We start from the raw sequence: 17,173 nt of genomic DNA, 5'->3' as shown, positions 1-17,173 counted from the left end.
AATCAATCAAACTTTATTTGTATAGCACTTTTCATACATTAAAAATGCAGCACAAAGTGCTTCACAGAATAAAAACATACAACAAAAATATTACATACATATTGACCAGGAGGAACCAGGTGAGGAAAGAACCACCTATAGGGAGCTCATCCTCACTGAGAGGTGTCGCAGCCTACGGCCACAGGGAGCACCGCCACAGAGACCACCCCGACCCAGATAGACTAGGGTGGACTCCACACATGGTGTCAGAGCCTCCCAGTCCTTCGGACCTGAGGGATCTCCAGGACGACGTCCCCGCGGGCAGACAGGGCACACCTCTCAGTGTGGAGGCCCCCCATGAGGAAACACTGGAGCTAAAAACTAAAAGACTAAAAGGCAATATGATAAGATAAAACAAGTATGAGATAAAATAATAATAAATATATAAATGAAGATTTAGAAACTTAATAATAATGAAATGCATAAAGATTAAAAATAAATCATTTAAAAGCATCAGAAATTAAAATAACATATAAGAAATAAAAGAGTAACAGAAATCAGTTAAAAGTTAAATTTAAAAAGGTGAGTCTTGAGTCTTACAGTTTAAAAGGGTATCAATTGGCCCTGTGTCATCAGGAGACACGGCGATGTACAGCTGTGTGTTCATTGTTGAGGAGGTTTATACCAGGAGCTGAAATATCTGCAGAGGTCTCTTCCTCACCAAAACAAATGGGCGAAGTGATTATAACTGGTCAAAACACTGAATAAATAAATTTCAAGTATAAAGAAAAATGTGTTTTTCCAACCCTCTTGTTGTGGAGGGGTTGCTATATACGGTGGCTGATGAGACAGCACAAATGGCCCTATCTGGAGCCAGTGTTTGGTTTGTCTGTTTTAGGCTACTGTAGAAACATGGCAGTGCAACATGGGGGACTATGTGAACAAGGAACTGCATCCTGTTTAGATATAAAAGACTCATTCTAAGGTAACAAAAACATAACAATACTTATTTTTTAGGTGATTATACACCAAAGAAATCATTCTTATTATATTACTCTCCATTTCTTCCAATACATCCCCCCAAAGCCTACACACTGAACCTTAAAGGAAGACCGTGATGAACGTTTGAATCAGATTAATAGTGATATGACCATAGAAACCCTTGATAATCCATTCTAATATCCATCCTTGAAGGAGAGGTACACGGCTCTAATAGGCTAAATTGTCTGAGAAGGGAAGAAGAGGCAGAGAGAACTGGGAGAGTTAAAAAGGGTGTTTACCAAAGCTGGCAAGACATCAGGAAATGAAGAAATACCAGTATGCCATATTTTATTAAACATTTAAGTGCAGAGTAAAGGTGGACAAGTTGGCATAGGAAGCTGTTAAAAACAAAGAGAAACATAAAATTATCTAAATCTGAGGGGAAAAATGAATAAAAAAAAATAAATAAAAGATAAACGGCTAAATGGCTAAAGTACTTGGAGCAGGAGACAAAAGGGAGAGAGGCCTACCTTTACTCATTACAATGAACAAGTAAGAGATCTTAAATTAAGATGGCGCAGTAATGTAATACCTCCGGAAGGTGGCAGCAAGTGTAACGTTGCGGCTGCCGGCTGCCGTAAAACATCACAGAAGAAGAAGCCCCTCGCTCTCATCAGTAAGCGACAAACATGGCCGCCTGTGGGCTATTCCGCTCCGTCTCTTCCAACTTTTTCACAGTTTTGCCTTTACTTACCCGCTCGGCAACACTTCCACCCTTACGGCTGGCATCTAAACCTTATTTTGGAAGATCACTAGCCACGTCTAGTCGATTAACAGCAGGTATTCCTCCGTGAATGTGTCTTAATGTAGCATGTTAGCTAACATTTTCGGTAGCTAGAGGGTAACGGTAGCTAGAGAAAAGGACACGAGAGCTGACGGCGCTGCTGCATGTCTGTCCGTTTTTCTTCTGGTTGTGATTCACGCACAATACTTCAAACTCTTCTGCTGGGAGGCGTTTTGTGTTCTGAGTTTGTTGTGTTATCTTGCAGCGCTTAAGTTCACAGACAAGCATGAATGGATTCGAGTAGAAGAGGACGGAATTGGGACTGTCGGTATCAGCATGTTTGCGCAAGTAAGTTTCCTGCGGTCCCTGCGGTGCGCACACTCACACAGACACACACACATGATCATGCAACACAAAGTAAACAGTTATGCTACTACCTTTGACCTTGGTTTCTGCCCCTTGCAGGAGGCTCTGGGAGATGTAGTTTACTGTGGACTGCCAGAGGTGGGAACACAGCTGGCTCAACAAGGTATGGAGTTTAAAGTAGTGTGACTCAGGCTTACATTACATTACACACCTGTAAAGTACTAATATGAAATTAATAAAGCCTGTTGCATACGTCTGTTATAATGCTGATTAAAAATGCGTTTACTTCTTTTTTAATCAAATATACATGATTAATTATCTGATGTTGTCAATATCACCACTGCCAGTGAGTCTACAGGTCCTACAAAAGTCTTAAATGCCTTAAACTCAGTATTACAACAATAAGGCCTTAAAGGTCTTTAAATAGTCTCAATGGTGTTAACTACTACAAACATTTTATCTAATTTCATTTTTCAATTTCATCTTGTGAAAATGAGTAGCTTTCTGTGTAAAAGTCCACCTTTCTAATGTTATAAATCTTTAAAAACTATATACTGTCATTTTGCTTCATACTTGCACTTACTTGTTGGCTTAACTCACTCTAATAACCATATTCCTACAAAACACTTACCTCTGCACAAGACCACATACATACTACTTCCCTGCAGTGCTTACCTGTGTTGTTTAAATAAGTAAAACATGATTTGTCCCAAAAATCTGTCCTAAATTTGCTTAAAAGGTGTCTTGAGCGGGTTTTAAAAAGCATGACATTTTACTATCAGATACCTGTACACACCCTGACTGTTATTACTCAAGAGATGGCAGCAAGGTCACTATTCTTAACTTGCTTTTAATGTACAGATTTAAAATGTTCAATTTCCCATATGAATAGTAGTTTAAAATAAAATCTTGTTTTAGTTCAACTTGAGGGCGTCAGAAATGACGTGCAGGATAAGTTGGTATTATTTTTGTCTATTGGTTCAAGAGATTGTGTGCAGTTTTGAAATGTTATAGATGTATTAAGTTTTTCCAACACAACATACCTTACAACACATGGATACTTAAATAGTAATAATCCTAATTAATGTTGTCACAAATATTGATGCATCAATACATATCGATTCTGAATATTTAAAACACAATTTGCAGACTAATATTCTATATTATCAATACCAGCTGTGCTTTCTCACTTTGTTTTACTGTTATATTCATTACAGTCATTCTGCTACTAACTTTGAAAAAAGTCATCATTGTCATGTTAGCCTTATTGTATTTAATTTTTAATCAATAATGTAAATTGTGTACCCACAATGTCCATTTTCCCTGTGGTTTCAAAAGTGATATTGAATATGAATACTTTCCAAAGTATTGAATCAAAGTTTTAAATTCCAATATTGTGACAACACAACTCAAAATAAATGATTCTGCATTTTAAAGCAAGAGCTACATATTTTTCCCCCCAGACAAAGTATGTTGGGAAACAATCATTTGCATGGCAACTTGCCAGAAATGCATTTGGTTGTAAAATGCTTCTAACACCTGTGTTTGGGCAAATAAATGTAGACAAACCACAAACACGTAACCTACTTTAGGTCAACATAACCTAGCAATATTTGCATGTGTCCTCTGTGTCATTGCCAGACTTCTGAAATGCTCTAACTTTGATGTGAATGCACTTCTTTCTAACATCTCCTGTGACAGATGAGTTTGGAGCTCTGGAAAGTGTGAAGGCTGCAAGTGAACTCTATTCCCCTTTGACCGGAGAAGTTGTAGAGGTCAATACACTACTGGCAGATAACCCTGGTCTGGTCAACAAATCCTGCTACAAAGATGGTAAAGACACTCAAAAACATATTTAGTCCAGGGGCGACCACTAGCTCACCTGGTTGGTGTGCGCCCCATGTAGGCTGAGGTAGCAGCTTGGGTTCCATTCCAACCTGCAGCTCTTTGCTGCGGGTTATTCCCCCTCTCTTTGTCTCCTCTTTCCTGTCTCTTTCCAGCTGAACTATAATAAAGGCAAAAAGCCCTAAATCTGATCTCTAAAAGGTACATAGTCCATGTAGGTCATTCTGTTATTCGAGGAAGGTATTGGAAAGTGAAAGAAGCCAAAATTACTTTGGGCTAATGTGAGGGAAAAGGAAGCGAAGTTGTAGGATGATTTTTGACTGTATTGACAACCCTCTGCACTGGAGTCTAAGGTCATATATACAGTTTGTACATTGACGCTAGTCTTTGTTTACCCTCTAAATACTGTTACTGCCACTGTCGTTTGACCGGTGTATATCTTGCAATATAAATTTGGTCAGTGTTTGGAGTTAATACGCTGGGGAGCTTCTTGTGTTGAAACAACAAACAAGTTTTATACCCAAACCTAATGTGTATAGATAAATGCCTTGCATGTACTTGTTCAAAAATATAATAATTTAATATGCTGTGGATTGAAAAATGAATACATATGCACTGATAAAATATTTGTACAGTGTTTTTACTTTTTTTTTTAACCAATCATCATAATTCACATCAATGGGCTGTGAGATTTCAGGGATCTAGCTTCTTTATTTTTTCGCCAGTAGATGGCAGTAATGCAACATGACACAGAAGGTAGCCACATTAGGATAGGAGATGAGGCCTGTTATGAAGATTGAGAGCCTGTACCTTATACAATCTGATATCATTATTATTTTTTTTTCTGTTAAAATGAACCTTTAGGCATATTTTGTATCTTTTAAGTGTGACCCATCTTCTCTCTACATCTGATCCATACCAATAACTTTGCATGTTGTAGCCCTAGGTCACAAGTTCTTTTAAATTACTGCTAACCATTCTTCATGGCATACCTGTGCTTTACATAGATTTATGTGCTTTTCCTACTCCCCCAAAGTGCAACTAGGTTTCCTTTAATTTACAAATATGAAACTGTATTTACAGACTTGACGTGACTTGGTTTATACAGTAATCCATGAGACTGAATATTGTCTGCTTTTTCTCTTGTCAGAATGATTTTATTGCTGCATGAATGCATTGCGCTGAAGAATTTTTAGATTTACATATTGTTGATGGTGATGGACTACCTATCTCATACAGGCTCAATGTATCAATAAGTAGGTTTTCACCTGGAAAATAGTGCTTTGGAAAATAATGGCAGTGATATCAAAAATATGTGACTTATGCAAAATGGGCTAAAGTATTCAGAAACACTGATATGGTCATTAACTCATAACTTAACCTGATTTTAACCTTTTCAATATAGGTTGGCTGATGAAGATGACCATTTGCAACCCTGCAGAGCTTGATGCTCTAATGGACGAAGCAGCCTATGAGAGATACATCCGCTCCATTGAGGACTAACCTAACACCTCCTGATAAGTGCTATGCTTCCTCTCTCCTTTTCAAACACCACTGGCAGGGAGATCCACAAGTTGTGCCTGTGTCAGCTACAACGCTATACTTAGCATCCAACAGTGGCGCCCAAGAGCTCCAGAGTGCTGACCTGCCAGTGTTGTAGAGCTGTGAACTTTAGGATTCCTTTATCTACTGTTAAAGGCTGACTTTAGGGGACCTGTCAGTCTGCACTGACTAAACATCCATTGTTGAGTTGTTGCAGCCTCAAATCCCCAAACTGAAGAGACTGAGATTCGGTCAGTAGAACAGATTACACACGTTCCAGTCGAAGGAAAACTTGAATATCTGTTGTAGGACTTTGTTAGACTTTAAAAAGCACTTTGATCTTCATGGTATTAATAATAATGTTGGTCTACACTGCATGTACAACGGCTAAACTGTAGACATGGGACCTGTGAATTAGAAAATAAACATTTCCTGAGACACTGTGTTTTGTCAATTTTTATTTCCAAAACGTAGACTCACTCATGATTACACAAGATCTTTGGTATAACACAGGTAGTGAACAGGTAATATGCCTGAGTTTATGTCAGAGCATGACATAGTTTAAATGGTTTTTGCATATTTAGACATTTGCATAAAACAGTTTCAGTTAAAACACACACACACACACACACTTTACATATGTAAGACACTTGCATCACTCCAAAACAGTTTCGCTAACCATTTATATCCACATAAATATTTCCAGTCAAAGTGGGAACCCATTATACAAATGTAAACCAAAGGTAGCCCCTACACCAAAATTCAAAATGTATTGGAGCCTGATACCACCTCCAAGTTGACTTAATTTAATACAAACACTGTCAACTTATTAAAATGTTCCTGATGCTGTTTACATCAGTTTGTAAACAAAAAAAGGCCTTTAATTTGTAAAAGATCTGCTGAGAAACACCGACCACCTTTCCCCCCATTTATGACCAAAACTGTAATATTTGTGTAAATTTATGTGAAACATGCCCCAGATTTGTTCGTTCAAAAATACAGACTGGGCCCTGAAAAGGACGCTGCACTGACGTCAAGTACATTGGCTGAGCTGACCCAGTGTTTTTCATCTAGGCTGGTAAAATACCTGAGATTATACTGAATACCAGATGTATAAAATGTTAGGAGCATGTCCTTAACAATAATGAAACTACTGACGGGTGAAGTGAATAACACTGATCAAAGTGTTACATGCTGTGTTCTGCTAGGAAACCATTCAGTTTTGGTTGGGTGTTTGAGCGGGAAACTTGACACCGCAGAGATCGCTCCTGCGCAGACTCTGGGTCCAAATTATGTCACCAGAGGAAGATGGCAGTGGCTGCATCTGGGATATTTTAGCTTCACTCCTGTACCATGGGGCTAGGTGGAGATGTATCGTCTATCTTTGTATACAGTCTATGGTCCTGACGTTCATGAGGATGCCACTTGACACCATTGCGTCAACAAAGAGCTCAAGCTGTCAACCTGGCCTCCAAATTCCCAAAATTCAAAATCCGATCAACCATTGGTGGGAAATACCAGTACTCCAGAGGTCCTGATTCCATGCCTCTACAGGTCAGAGCCAAGTCCAATCCGCAGTGGGGCCTCTGACCTGTAGAAGTATGGACATAGGACCTCTGGGCGTGTCATTTGGTGTCTGGCACCCTGCGTTGGCGGCGGATCCATTGAGTCCGGAGGGTTGGGTACTAGTACACCCCACAGATGTTCGATTAGATTGGGGTCTAGGAAATAAAGAGACCAGGTCGAAAACTTGAGATCTTTGTCATGATCCTTGGCCATTCCTCAACAGTTTTTGTGGTGTGGCCTTGTCCTGCACTGCACTGCCCTGAGGGGGTGTACTTGGCTTTGGAAAGGTGGTGCATGTCCAGTGGCATCTACGCGACCCAAGGTTTCCCAGCAGAACATTACTGATGGGTGATTGTGGGTCCAGTGTAGATTTTGTTCTTGCCTTGGCTTTGCACTTCAAGACTTTTGTTCTGTAACATTTTGTACTTGTGCATTTTACGGCTAGTAACTGTTTGGTCACGTAGATCCTGTAAACGTTAATCTCTGGGTCACCTGAGTGAAGCAACCGCCCCACCAGGTATGATAGAAAACCTGTCCTTGGCTGTTGGAGTTCGTCTGGCCCTGCCCCGGGACGCAGGAGGTCGAGGAAGTCCCTCCATTCTGCGATAATCGCTCTCCAGCCTCTCTTTTCTCTGAACTCCCTCGTTCATCACACTGGCAGTAAAGTCTCTCTCGTTAAGGAAGGCAATGGTCTCATCCCTCTTACGGCTCACGTATCCTTTCAGAACAGCATTGTAGGGATTTGAGGCGGCATCTGCGTCTGGATCTTCTAGCTGGTGTTTAAATTCCATGCGGGTGATAACGGGCAACAGGAACTGTTTCCTCTCTCTCACGACACCGTCATCCCTGTGTGATAAGCCCAGAGTCTCAGAGAGCAGGCGTGGGGGCATGGGCACCAAGTCAGAGCCTGTGCGCTTGTCCACGTACTGTCCAAACTCTACCCGAGCCCGAGCTACATCTTGCAGAGAATGACTCCTCCTCTCCTCCAGGTCTGTGACTATTCTCTCTGGGTATGTCTGGCCTAAGACCACACCTAAACAGTGAGGACAGCAAGGAGAATTGCTTGGTAAGGTGTGGAACTGCCTACTTCAGGTAACGTTTCAATACAAAAAAGACCCACAGCCTTACAATGAGAACTTCCTTACCAGCACGTCGAAGCATGGACACAGGACATTTCCAGGGTTTGTGAATAAGCTCATCAGGCAGAGCTGCAAGTTCGGGACACCACTTCCTCACGTAGCTGCCATAGGGGTCGCAGGTCATTGCTGCATCGACGGGGTGCATGACAAAGTTCCAGTGATCCAGACCACACATGCCTCCATTCTGCCACATCATAGCATCTATGGCAACATCTGCATCCACCAGGGTGTCCTAAACATGCATACTGGATACAGTTAGTAGGTAGAACTTATTATCAGGTGTGTTGCTGCTATTCGGTATCTGTGAGTTTTGTGGCTGTGTGCCTGCACATCTCACCTGGAACCAGCGGTAACCTTCTTGCCAGGGCAGATAGAGATATGCTATGAGAAACGATGCCACCACATGTCTCATGTAGTTGTTCATCCAGCCTGTAAGCCACAGCTGCCTCATGGCTGCGTCCACCAGAGGGTAGCCTGTTTGCCCTTTCTGCCAGGCCTTCAGGTGGCCACGATCATTGCTCCACCGTAGAGCCTGCAAGTATCAGTAGATAAATAATGCTATGTTAGTTCTTCATAGTGTGATAAAGGCTTTTAATTACTGATGGAGAGAGTTATATGTGTCATCAAGGCATTTGTAGCCAATGTCTACCTTGTATGGAGGTCTGAGGGATTCCCAGGGGAGGTCAGGAAACAGTGTCAGCTGCCAGTAAGCCAAATCTCTCCAGGCAAGTTTGCGTTGGAACTTTGGGGATCGAGAGCGTGCCCCTTTGGCATCCCACAACAGCCAGCGTGGGCTGAGCTGACCAAAGTGAAGGTAGGGAGACAGACTGCTGGTATTTGGTGCATCTGCTCTACCTGACTCTTTTTCGTATCTATACACACCTAGATCACATGGGACAATCATAAAATACTGTTAGATCAATGCCACACTTCTTAACATTCCTCCAAACTCAGTGTATATTAACGTTTACTATGTGCACGCAAGGTGTCTCACCATCATTCAGAAAGGCCTCCAACCGGGCACATGCTCCTTCTTCGCTGAAATCCCAGGATTTACGAATGTTCGCTGCCCAGTCAATCTGAAAGCCAAAATGAACACACGAAAATATTGAGGATTTCATGATGTTATTTTAGGTGAATGTTGGGATATACAGTCAGGTCCATAATTATTTGGACAATGATACAGTTGTCGTCATTTTGGCTCTGTACACCACCACAATGGGTTTTAAATGAAACAATGAATACCTGCTTAAAGTTCAGACTCTCAGCTTTCATTTAAGGCTTTTTTCAAAAATGTAGTATGAACCGTGTAGGAATTACAACCATTTCTTCACACAGTCCCCCAACTTTAAGGGCTCATAAGTATTTGGACAAACTAACATAATCATCAATTAAACAGTCAGTTTTAATGCTTGGTTGCAAATCCTTTACAGTCAATGACTGCCTGAAGTGTTGGACACATAGGCATCATCAGATGCTGGGTTTCTTCCCTGGTGATGCTCTGCCAGCCCTTTACTGTAGCCGTCTGCACTTCCTGCTTGTGTTTTGGGTGTTTTGCCCTCAGTTTTGGCTTCAGCAAGAGAAACGCATGCTCAGTTGGATTCAGGTCAGATGATATGACTTGGCCATTGCACAACATTCCACTTCTTTGCCTCAAAAATGTCTTTGGTTGCTTTTGCAGTATGCTTCAGGTCATTGTCCATCTGCACTGTGAAGCATCGTCCAATGAGTTTTGAAGCATTTGGTTGAATCTGAGCAGATAATGGTGCCCCAAACACTTCAGCTTTCATCCTGCTGCTCTTGTCAGCAGTCACATCATCAATAAATACAAGAGAACCAGTTCCACTGGCAGCCATACATGGCCATGACATAACAGTACCTCCACCATGCTTCACTGATGAGGTGGTGTGCTTTGGATCATGAGCAGTTCCTTCCCTTCTTCCTTCTCTTGTCTTCCCATCATTCTGGTAGTTGATCTTTGTTTTATCTGTCCATAGTATGCTGTTCCACAACTGTACAGGCTTTTTAGATGGTTTTTGACAAACTCTAATCTGGCCTTCCATTTTTAAGGCTAACCAATGGTTTGCATCTTGTGATAAACCCTCTGTATTTATTCTAGTGAAGTCTTGTCTTGCTTACAAGAGCAGCAGGATGAAAGCTGAAGTGTTTGGGGGACCATTACCTGCTCAGATTCAACTAAATGCTTCAAAACTCATTGGACGATGCTTCACAGTGCAGATGGACATTGACCTGAAGCATATTGCAAAAGCAACCAAAGACATTTTTAAGGCAAAGAAGTGGAATGTTCTGCAATGGTCAAGTCATATCATCTGACCTGAATCCAACTGAGCATGCGTTTCTCTTGCTGAAGCCAAAACTGAGGGCAAAACACCCAAAACACAAGCAGGAAGTGCAGACGGCTGCAGTAAAGGGCTGGCAGAGCATCACCAGGGAAGAAACCCAGCATCTGATGATGTCTATGGGTCCAACACTTCAGGCAGTCATTGACTGTAAAGGATTTGCAACCAAGTATTAAAACTGACTGTTTAATTGATGATTATGTTAGTTTGTCCAAATACTTATGAGCCCTTAAAGTTGGGGGACTGTGTGAAGAAATGGTTGTCATTCCTACACGGTTCATACTACATTTTTGAAAAAAGCCTTAAATGAAAGCTGAGAGTCTGCACTTTAAGCAGGTATTCATTGTTTCATTTAAAACCCATTGTGGTGGTGTACAGAGCCAAAATGATGACAACTGTATCATTGTCCAAATAATTATGGACCTGACTGTAGCTCTGCTGTGGTTACTGACCACTGTGCCATCCTTCCTGTGGGGCATGCGTGCCAGGCCTAGTGTGTCCAAAGAGACACCCTGAGGCCAGTGGGCAGGTGTGGGGAGAGATGCAGGAGGGTCCAGGGGGGCTCCTAACCCAGACCCTGGGTTTTCTTTGCAGCAGGTCATGAAGTGAGACACTGAACCTATTCCTGTGTCAAGAGAAAAAGACCACAGGAGCCGTATTACCACATGTTTTAAGCTTTAATGTTTACCACAAATATTTAAGGAATCTCAGTACAGCAAATTAATTTTGTTGTGACTAACCTCTGAGTCCCACACCCTCCGTGCTGACAGAGTAAGGGTCTCTGAGACAGTACGAGTGGAGCATCCTGCATTCAACACCATCTTTCTGGAGGGCTGACACCACCACATCATCCCTCTCCTTCAGCCAGGGCTCATAAAGGCCGTTAGCCAAGACTGTTCTCGCCCCTGTCTCTTTTACTAGCTCCCTCAGGGTACGCAGAGAAGATCCATTTGCGTTGAGGAAGACAAGGTGGCTGCCAATGCGCTCCAGAGATGAAGAGAAACAGGATAATGCTTGATGAAGCCAGTATTTACCTATTAGAAAAGAGAAGATGTGATTAGACAACAATCTTGAGCAGTGATGCATTTTCCTTTGATTAAGACCAACAGTAATCAACTTACAAGCTCCTCCCATGGCCACTGTGATCCCAGGTCCCTCCTCTTCTTCAGCGCTCCAGATGAAGACAGGGATGACAGGCGCACCAACCTCCAATGAGCCAATGAGAGCAGGGTTGTCCCTGAGTCTCAGGTCCCTCCTGAACCACAGCAGTACTGGTGGCGTTGCTGATGGAGAACAGGGCAAACCTACAACCTGCTGGCCAGCGCCCTTACGCCGCTGTCGCCTATTCTTTGAGCGTTTTGGTCTTTCTGGTGGATTCATATCTCCATCATCCATCATCTGATCACCTTCTTCAACCGTGTCGTGCTTGGAAAGTGAGCCAGACAGTCTGGAGACACACACAGTCTGACTTGTCCCTGTTGTCTCAACGTGTGTGCTTTTCTGAACGTCAGTTTCTCGGGTTGTCTGTGGTGTGCTCGTCTTGACCCAGGCTCCAGTTTGTGGTGGGCTGGTGTTTTCTCTCCTGCCAAGTACACCCGTTAGTTGGGTCTGATTCAATCTGTCTCCAGGTTGCTGTGATCGGGACTCTTGACCAGAGGTTGACAGCTGGTGATCCTTCGTTTCCAGTAAAGAGAGAGCCAGTGCAAGTTCCAGTTCATCATCTTCCATCTAGAATTGAATTAATCCATTAGTATTATTTCTGGTAAAATAACTACAAGAGAGCAATTATGTATGCACTGTACCTTCTATGATACCTTCTAAACACCAAGGGTGGCGTTGTGCAAAATCTATGTAGAAATGTTTTTCTTTGTTAGCTGCTAGGCACAAAAGAATTTCACTACGTGTTGTCCTGTGTAAGATTACAAATGTAACAAATACATGTGATTTGATTTGATATGCTTTGTTATGAACTATAAAGGTTGCTGTCAACAGTGTCAACTTGAAATTTCTTATTGCATTTTTGACATCAAAAAGGCCTGCACACTCCTCATACAGCCACACGTGTTTTCACTTATTCAAACTGGACTCTGGACTGTCTCGGATATTTCTCTGACTCCTCCAATAGCTTACACCTTTGCCATTTTTGTTAGTAGTAGGGTGATGATGATAATTATTGTACTTACATAAATGTTTTTATTTTATTTGTTTTACTAGTACCTAGTATTTATGGAAATAAATTCTCATCAGAACTCTGGTGAGCAGGGGTCTAATCCACTGGTTCCATATCTGGCAGTCCCAGCTCAAATATCACCTAAGCTTCACAGGGTGGTTGTGAGGCCTTCTTGGCTTTAAGCGGTGTAAGAAACTTTTTTTTTTAATTATACAGTAGGCCTATATCTCAGCAATGTATTCATTTCTTTGAAGAAAACTGAATTGAATTGTTATTATTAAAGTTTAGATTATTATTCAAGATATAAACTTATAAATAATCTGACAGTATGAGGGTACAGTGAAGACCTGAACACAAACCATATTCACAAAGCATTTATTTTGTTCACTATGTTAGTAAATTGTGCTGTTTATCAGTTGTTCTGTTCTGTTATTGTTATGCATTGAATATAGTATTAAATATCCATAAAATGTGTCACACAGTCAGGGGTCATCAATTTATTCAATGATAGAAAAAGCGATCACTTAAAGGGTTGGGAACTACTCTTCTTACTGACTAGAATACCATGAAACTTCAGTTAAAAGCCTAGTCCCAATTAAACGCCCAGTCCCTTTTACTAGCCTAGTGTGGCTACACATCTTGACAAATAAACCCCTGTCTCAGTTAGATGCCTAGTCTGGTTGCCAAGCAGTTCTTTTTCTAAGAGGTTCTTTGAAAGTACAAATCCGGGTCATTGGCTACCTCAAGTTATGTCTCCATTCCTCGATTACCCTGTAATTTATCAATGTTCCTTTAGTCTGTAAGGGTCTTCGGATCAAAGGAATCAAAAGGGTTTTTCATAAAAATTTAATCAAGTTCTGAGTATTGTTTTAACAGGATAAAGTGGTGTTGTTTCAGTATGCTGGGTGCCGTAACCTACAAGTGCATCATTCACTCTCTTTCTGATGCGCTGTCTGTCGGAGGTAGATCAAATGAATGATTCATAATTGATATATTATCTGAAGCTTAATTTTTAAACAAGTAATATTCATACTGGTTTGATAAACAATTTGATTGTATTTCCCGATCTTTGCTGATTTACAGTTTTGTGTGAAAGGAATTAAAGCCCTGTCTCAAATCCTCCTGAGACCCTGTGTCCTCGTATGAGGACATCACATTTTGGGTTTACTTGACCTTATACTTCATTCTACTTAACTTAGACCTGTTGTCCTCATTCGTCGACACTTTTTTGTGCAACCTAGTGGTAGTAAGAGCACAATACACTAATTCCTTGTAAAAACAAGATGGCTATCATCTCGGCCAAGTCAGTCTGCACCCGATCCCGACACGAAAGTGAACAAGGTCCACAACCTGATTAGATTTTATGGTTGAAACTTGTTTATTTGTGATTAATAATATTTGTAGTTTGATATGAAAAACAAATTTGACCAGTTTTAGCAACAATAACAAGCGAAGACACTAGTAATTAGGATGTACTTATTTGAAGACATTGGGACTTTATTATTGTTTCGTTTGAGGACATTGGGACTTTATTGTGGTTGACAATGTTATTTTTTTTTAAATTTTTTTGTTGATTTCAGTGATGTAAGCAAATAGTAGCCCGGGCTATTATTTGAAGTTTTACAGTAAGTGAAAACACCTGGGTGATAAGGTGATTAGATTTGTGATTAATGGCTCCAATCATTGTTTTGTTTGTTTGTTTTTTCATGACATACAAGAATGGTGGTAATCTAACCATGTTTTATTATTAATACTAGTGGTTTTCAGACCTGAGGTGGTGGCTTAATTATACTTTTTGTAAACTCAGGTAATGGAATTAGTATTGTTGATACATTAATTTTCAATAAATTACACTTTAATGTATTTCTAACTACAACTTCTAAACTTTCAACTCAATGTATGGCGTCCGAGGAAGGTAAAAAATAATGCCACTACTGGGGCAGCTGCTACTAGCAGAAGCTAACACAAGCTAGCTTTACCTGACATACCTACACAGCAGGGAGTCAGGTAACTTAGTTAGCGTTTTCGTAAAGAGGAGACGGGTAAAGGTAAAAAAAAAACACCTTCGCATAATTAGCACACTACGAGTTAAAAAAAACAATTAAAAGACCAATTAAAGTGGCTTTTCAATTTGCCCATTGTGCTCTATTTTTGCTAACGTCAACTTACGCTAACTTTGTTACCTAGCTAGTTGTTTGCTAACTAGTTAGCCGCTGACAACTTCGCCCAAGGGTTGGGCTAATTTGGGGTCTTTTTGCCTCTTGTTGTGGCCCAAAATCGATAAATGCAGTTTAAATAGGTAAGTAAAACACAAAACACCAACTTTATATACATAAAAACAATTTTACCCTCTTGATATTTTGTCAAAGTAATTTCAAACATACTTGGTTACCACCAAAATTAAATTATAACGTTAGCTAATTCTTGAATTGAGCGTTACTCTTTAAGTTTGTTTTCTTTTTACGTAGTTAATTCATTTGTAACTTTGAACCACTTTGAAGACCAGGATTTGAAATGTGCTACGACGTTATATTCATATTGAACAAACACTTACCTTACTGAAATATTCTGTGTAGATGGAGGTGAGGACGGAGTGCAGGGAGCTGTTAGCCGTGGACAGAGGCTGGATGAGGGACAGAAACTGTGACCGGGTCTCCTGGTGCCCCAGAGCGGACACACACATAACGAAAAACCCCTCTGGATCCTCTCGACCCACCAACACTTCCCTCAACATCTTCCTCACCAAGACTTTACCATCTTCGGCTCCAGACACTGCGGAAGGAGACATCTTCAGGTAAACGGTCACGAAGAATTATAGCTCTAAATGCTGCAAAGCTGCTGTGAGTTAATCCAAGTCTTGTGCATAGGTTAGGCTCTGATATTTAACACATAATGCACTCCACGTCCTGAACCTACACCTCAGCACCGGTTACCAAACAGCTGATTTTGAGTTACACAAGCCATGTGTTTGTGTTTTGTAACCTGCAAAGCTAAAGGCTTGTAATAGGTTGGTATCACCAGTAGGGGGTGTACTAGTCTAATAAATCAGAGCTATGTAGGGAGGATAGTGAAACCCATGGGTGCCTGGATGTTGACTGAGTAACAGTTGGGATTCCCTGTTTACATTTCATTAATTTGATATTAGGTTAGAGGGATATAGATGTGATTCACGTGCTCCAGGAATATCTATTTTTGCCATGAGTATCTCCCTCTTCCCTCTCCCTCTATGCTTTCATCGTCTCATCAACAGTGTAATCACTTCTCTGCCAAATGTTACATCTCAACAAAAATGTGTCATGACAAGGGCCCACACACGCTAAATCCAATCAAATAGAGATCTTTGGCTCAATTTGAATTGATGTAAAAATGAGGGGGGGGGGGGGCACATCTACCCTAAGATAATCATTCTTTAATTTTTGCATAGCCTTCATCTTGACAGGAATGTGGTCCTTTTCAAGTGCACCCTGTGATGTGAGACTGAAAAACAAAGCCAGGAGACAATGTACCCAGCAGTGAATTTTTAATCATGCTCTGTATTCAAGCTGTAGAGGGGTTGCTAAGTAATTGATTTTTTTAATGAGACCATGCATAAGCTTTTGAACGTACGCAGCAGGGGACAATAATATGTGACACTTGTGGACCAAACTCTAAAATGCTTTGTGCTGTTGATGAGGTCCATTTATAACACTGTATTACTTATTTTGTTCATGCTAAAATGCTCTCAAGTGCATCTAAAATGGGACTCAGGGGGTGGGCTTCATGTACAAGGACATACAGTCTCAATTATTCAGGCTTTTATCTGAGAAGAAGTCAGAGTGTGTGAGGAGAAGATGTGTTGAGAGCTGTGGTATGTGGCGAGAGCAAGCCAGAAAGAGAGGGAGAGAGAGAAAGAGATTGAGAGAGAGAGAGAATCAATAGTGTTTAGACAGAGAAGTGGAGTCTAAGTGTGTGATCAATAGAGAGCAGAGAGGAGAGATTAGCTGCTTTTCTCTCTCAAACTAACACTGACAAATTGGTGAATTGGTGTATCGGCCCTTGGGCTAAACGGATTGACCTGCTGTTTCCATGTTCTACCGTGTACTGTCAATAAAGATCTGTGTTCATTGTGGCTCTCAATGAAGAGGGTGAATGAAGCACCGGAAAAGAGAAAAAGGGAAAGGAAGGAAGGGAAATGGAGAACTCTTACGAGGGAGAAGCAAAGCACAGCTCAGGTGTGCAGGTAGCCTTGATCCTCACGAAATGTCCACACCTTTGTCTCATTAACACATACGTGCGCTCACATGTGCATCCTCGTGCATACTGTTATAAAACCATAATAACGTCTCCAGGAAAATTAATGGAAAGACAGATTAAAAACTAAGTGAGGAGAAACGGGCCACTGGTGTAGCTATTTGCAACTCATAAATCATTCTGACACACCCACGCGCATGTAGACACATGC

General features: G+C 41.1%; 2 protein-coding genes across 2 annotated transcripts; one reads left to right on the top strand and one right to left on the bottom strand.

The window, feature by feature from the left end:
• The first annotated feature begins 1,623 nt into the window (after positions 1-1,623).
• On the top strand, positions 1,624-5,935 carry LOC117262136 (glycine cleavage system H protein, mitochondrial-like). The gene is made up of 5 exons (XM_033634867.2): positions 1,624-1,800; positions 2,010-2,092; positions 2,210-2,273; positions 3,812-3,943; positions 5,361-5,935. Exons 1-5 carry the CDS (start codon positions 1,650-1,652, stop codon positions 5,456-5,458), a joined length of 528 nt encoding a protein of 175 aa, XP_033490758.1. The 5' UTR covers positions 1,624-1,649; the 3' UTR covers positions 5,459-5,935.
• Positions 5,936-5,940: 5 nt separating this feature from the next.
• Positions 5,941-15,661, bottom strand: LOC117262126 (deoxyribodipyrimidine photo-lyase). Its single transcript, XM_033634852.2, has 9 exons — positions 15,287-15,661; positions 11,684-12,290; positions 11,303-11,596; positions 11,015-11,187; positions 9,197-9,281; positions 8,852-9,084; positions 8,540-8,734; positions 8,209-8,434; positions 5,941-8,096 (listed from the first exon to the last, which is right to left on the bottom strand). The coding sequence occupies exons 1-9, from the start codon at positions 15,518-15,520 to the stop codon at positions 7,552-7,554; spliced, it is 2,592 nt and encodes an 863-aa protein (XP_033490743.2). The 5' UTR covers positions 15,521-15,661; the 3' UTR covers positions 5,941-7,551.
• Between the last annotated feature and the right edge of the window lie 1,512 nt (positions 15,662-17,173).

Source organism: Epinephelus lanceolatus, chromosome 5 (assembly GCF_041903045.1).
Source record: "Epinephelus lanceolatus isolate andai-2023 chromosome 5, ASM4190304v1, whole genome shotgun sequence".
Classification (NCBI taxonomy): domain Eukaryota; kingdom Metazoa; phylum Chordata; class Actinopteri; order Perciformes; family Serranidae; genus Epinephelus; species Epinephelus lanceolatus.
This window is presented reverse-complemented; position numbering and strand designations above follow the sequence as displayed.

Excerpts from the sequence above, each read along its gene's own strand:
- LOC117262136 (XM_033634867.2), top strand. The coding sequence starts at position 1,650 with ATGGCCGCCTGTGGGCTATTCCGCTCCGTCTCTTCCAACTTTTTCACA. Across the intron at positions 1,801-2,009 it reads GTCTAGTCGATTAACAGCAG|CGCTTAAGTTCACAGACAAG; the intron begins GTATTCCTCCGT and ends GTTATCTTGCAG. Across the intron at positions 2,274-3,811 it reads AACACAGCTGGCTCAACAAG|ATGAGTTTGGAGCTCTGGAA; the intron begins GTATGGAGTTTA and ends CTCCTGTGACAG.
- LOC117262126 (XM_033634852.2), bottom strand. The coding sequence starts at position 15,520 with ATGTCTCCTTCCGCAGTGTCTGGAGCCGAAGATGGTAAAGTCTTGGTG. Across the intron at positions 11,188-11,302 it reads GGAGGGTGTGGGACTCAGAG|GAATAGGTTCAGTGTCTCAC; the intron begins GTTAGTCACAAC and ends CTCTTGACACAG. Across the intron at positions 8,097-8,208 it reads GTCCATGCTTCGACGTGCTG|GTGTGGTCTTAGGCCAGACA; the intron begins GTAAGGAAGTTC and ends CTCACTGTTTAG.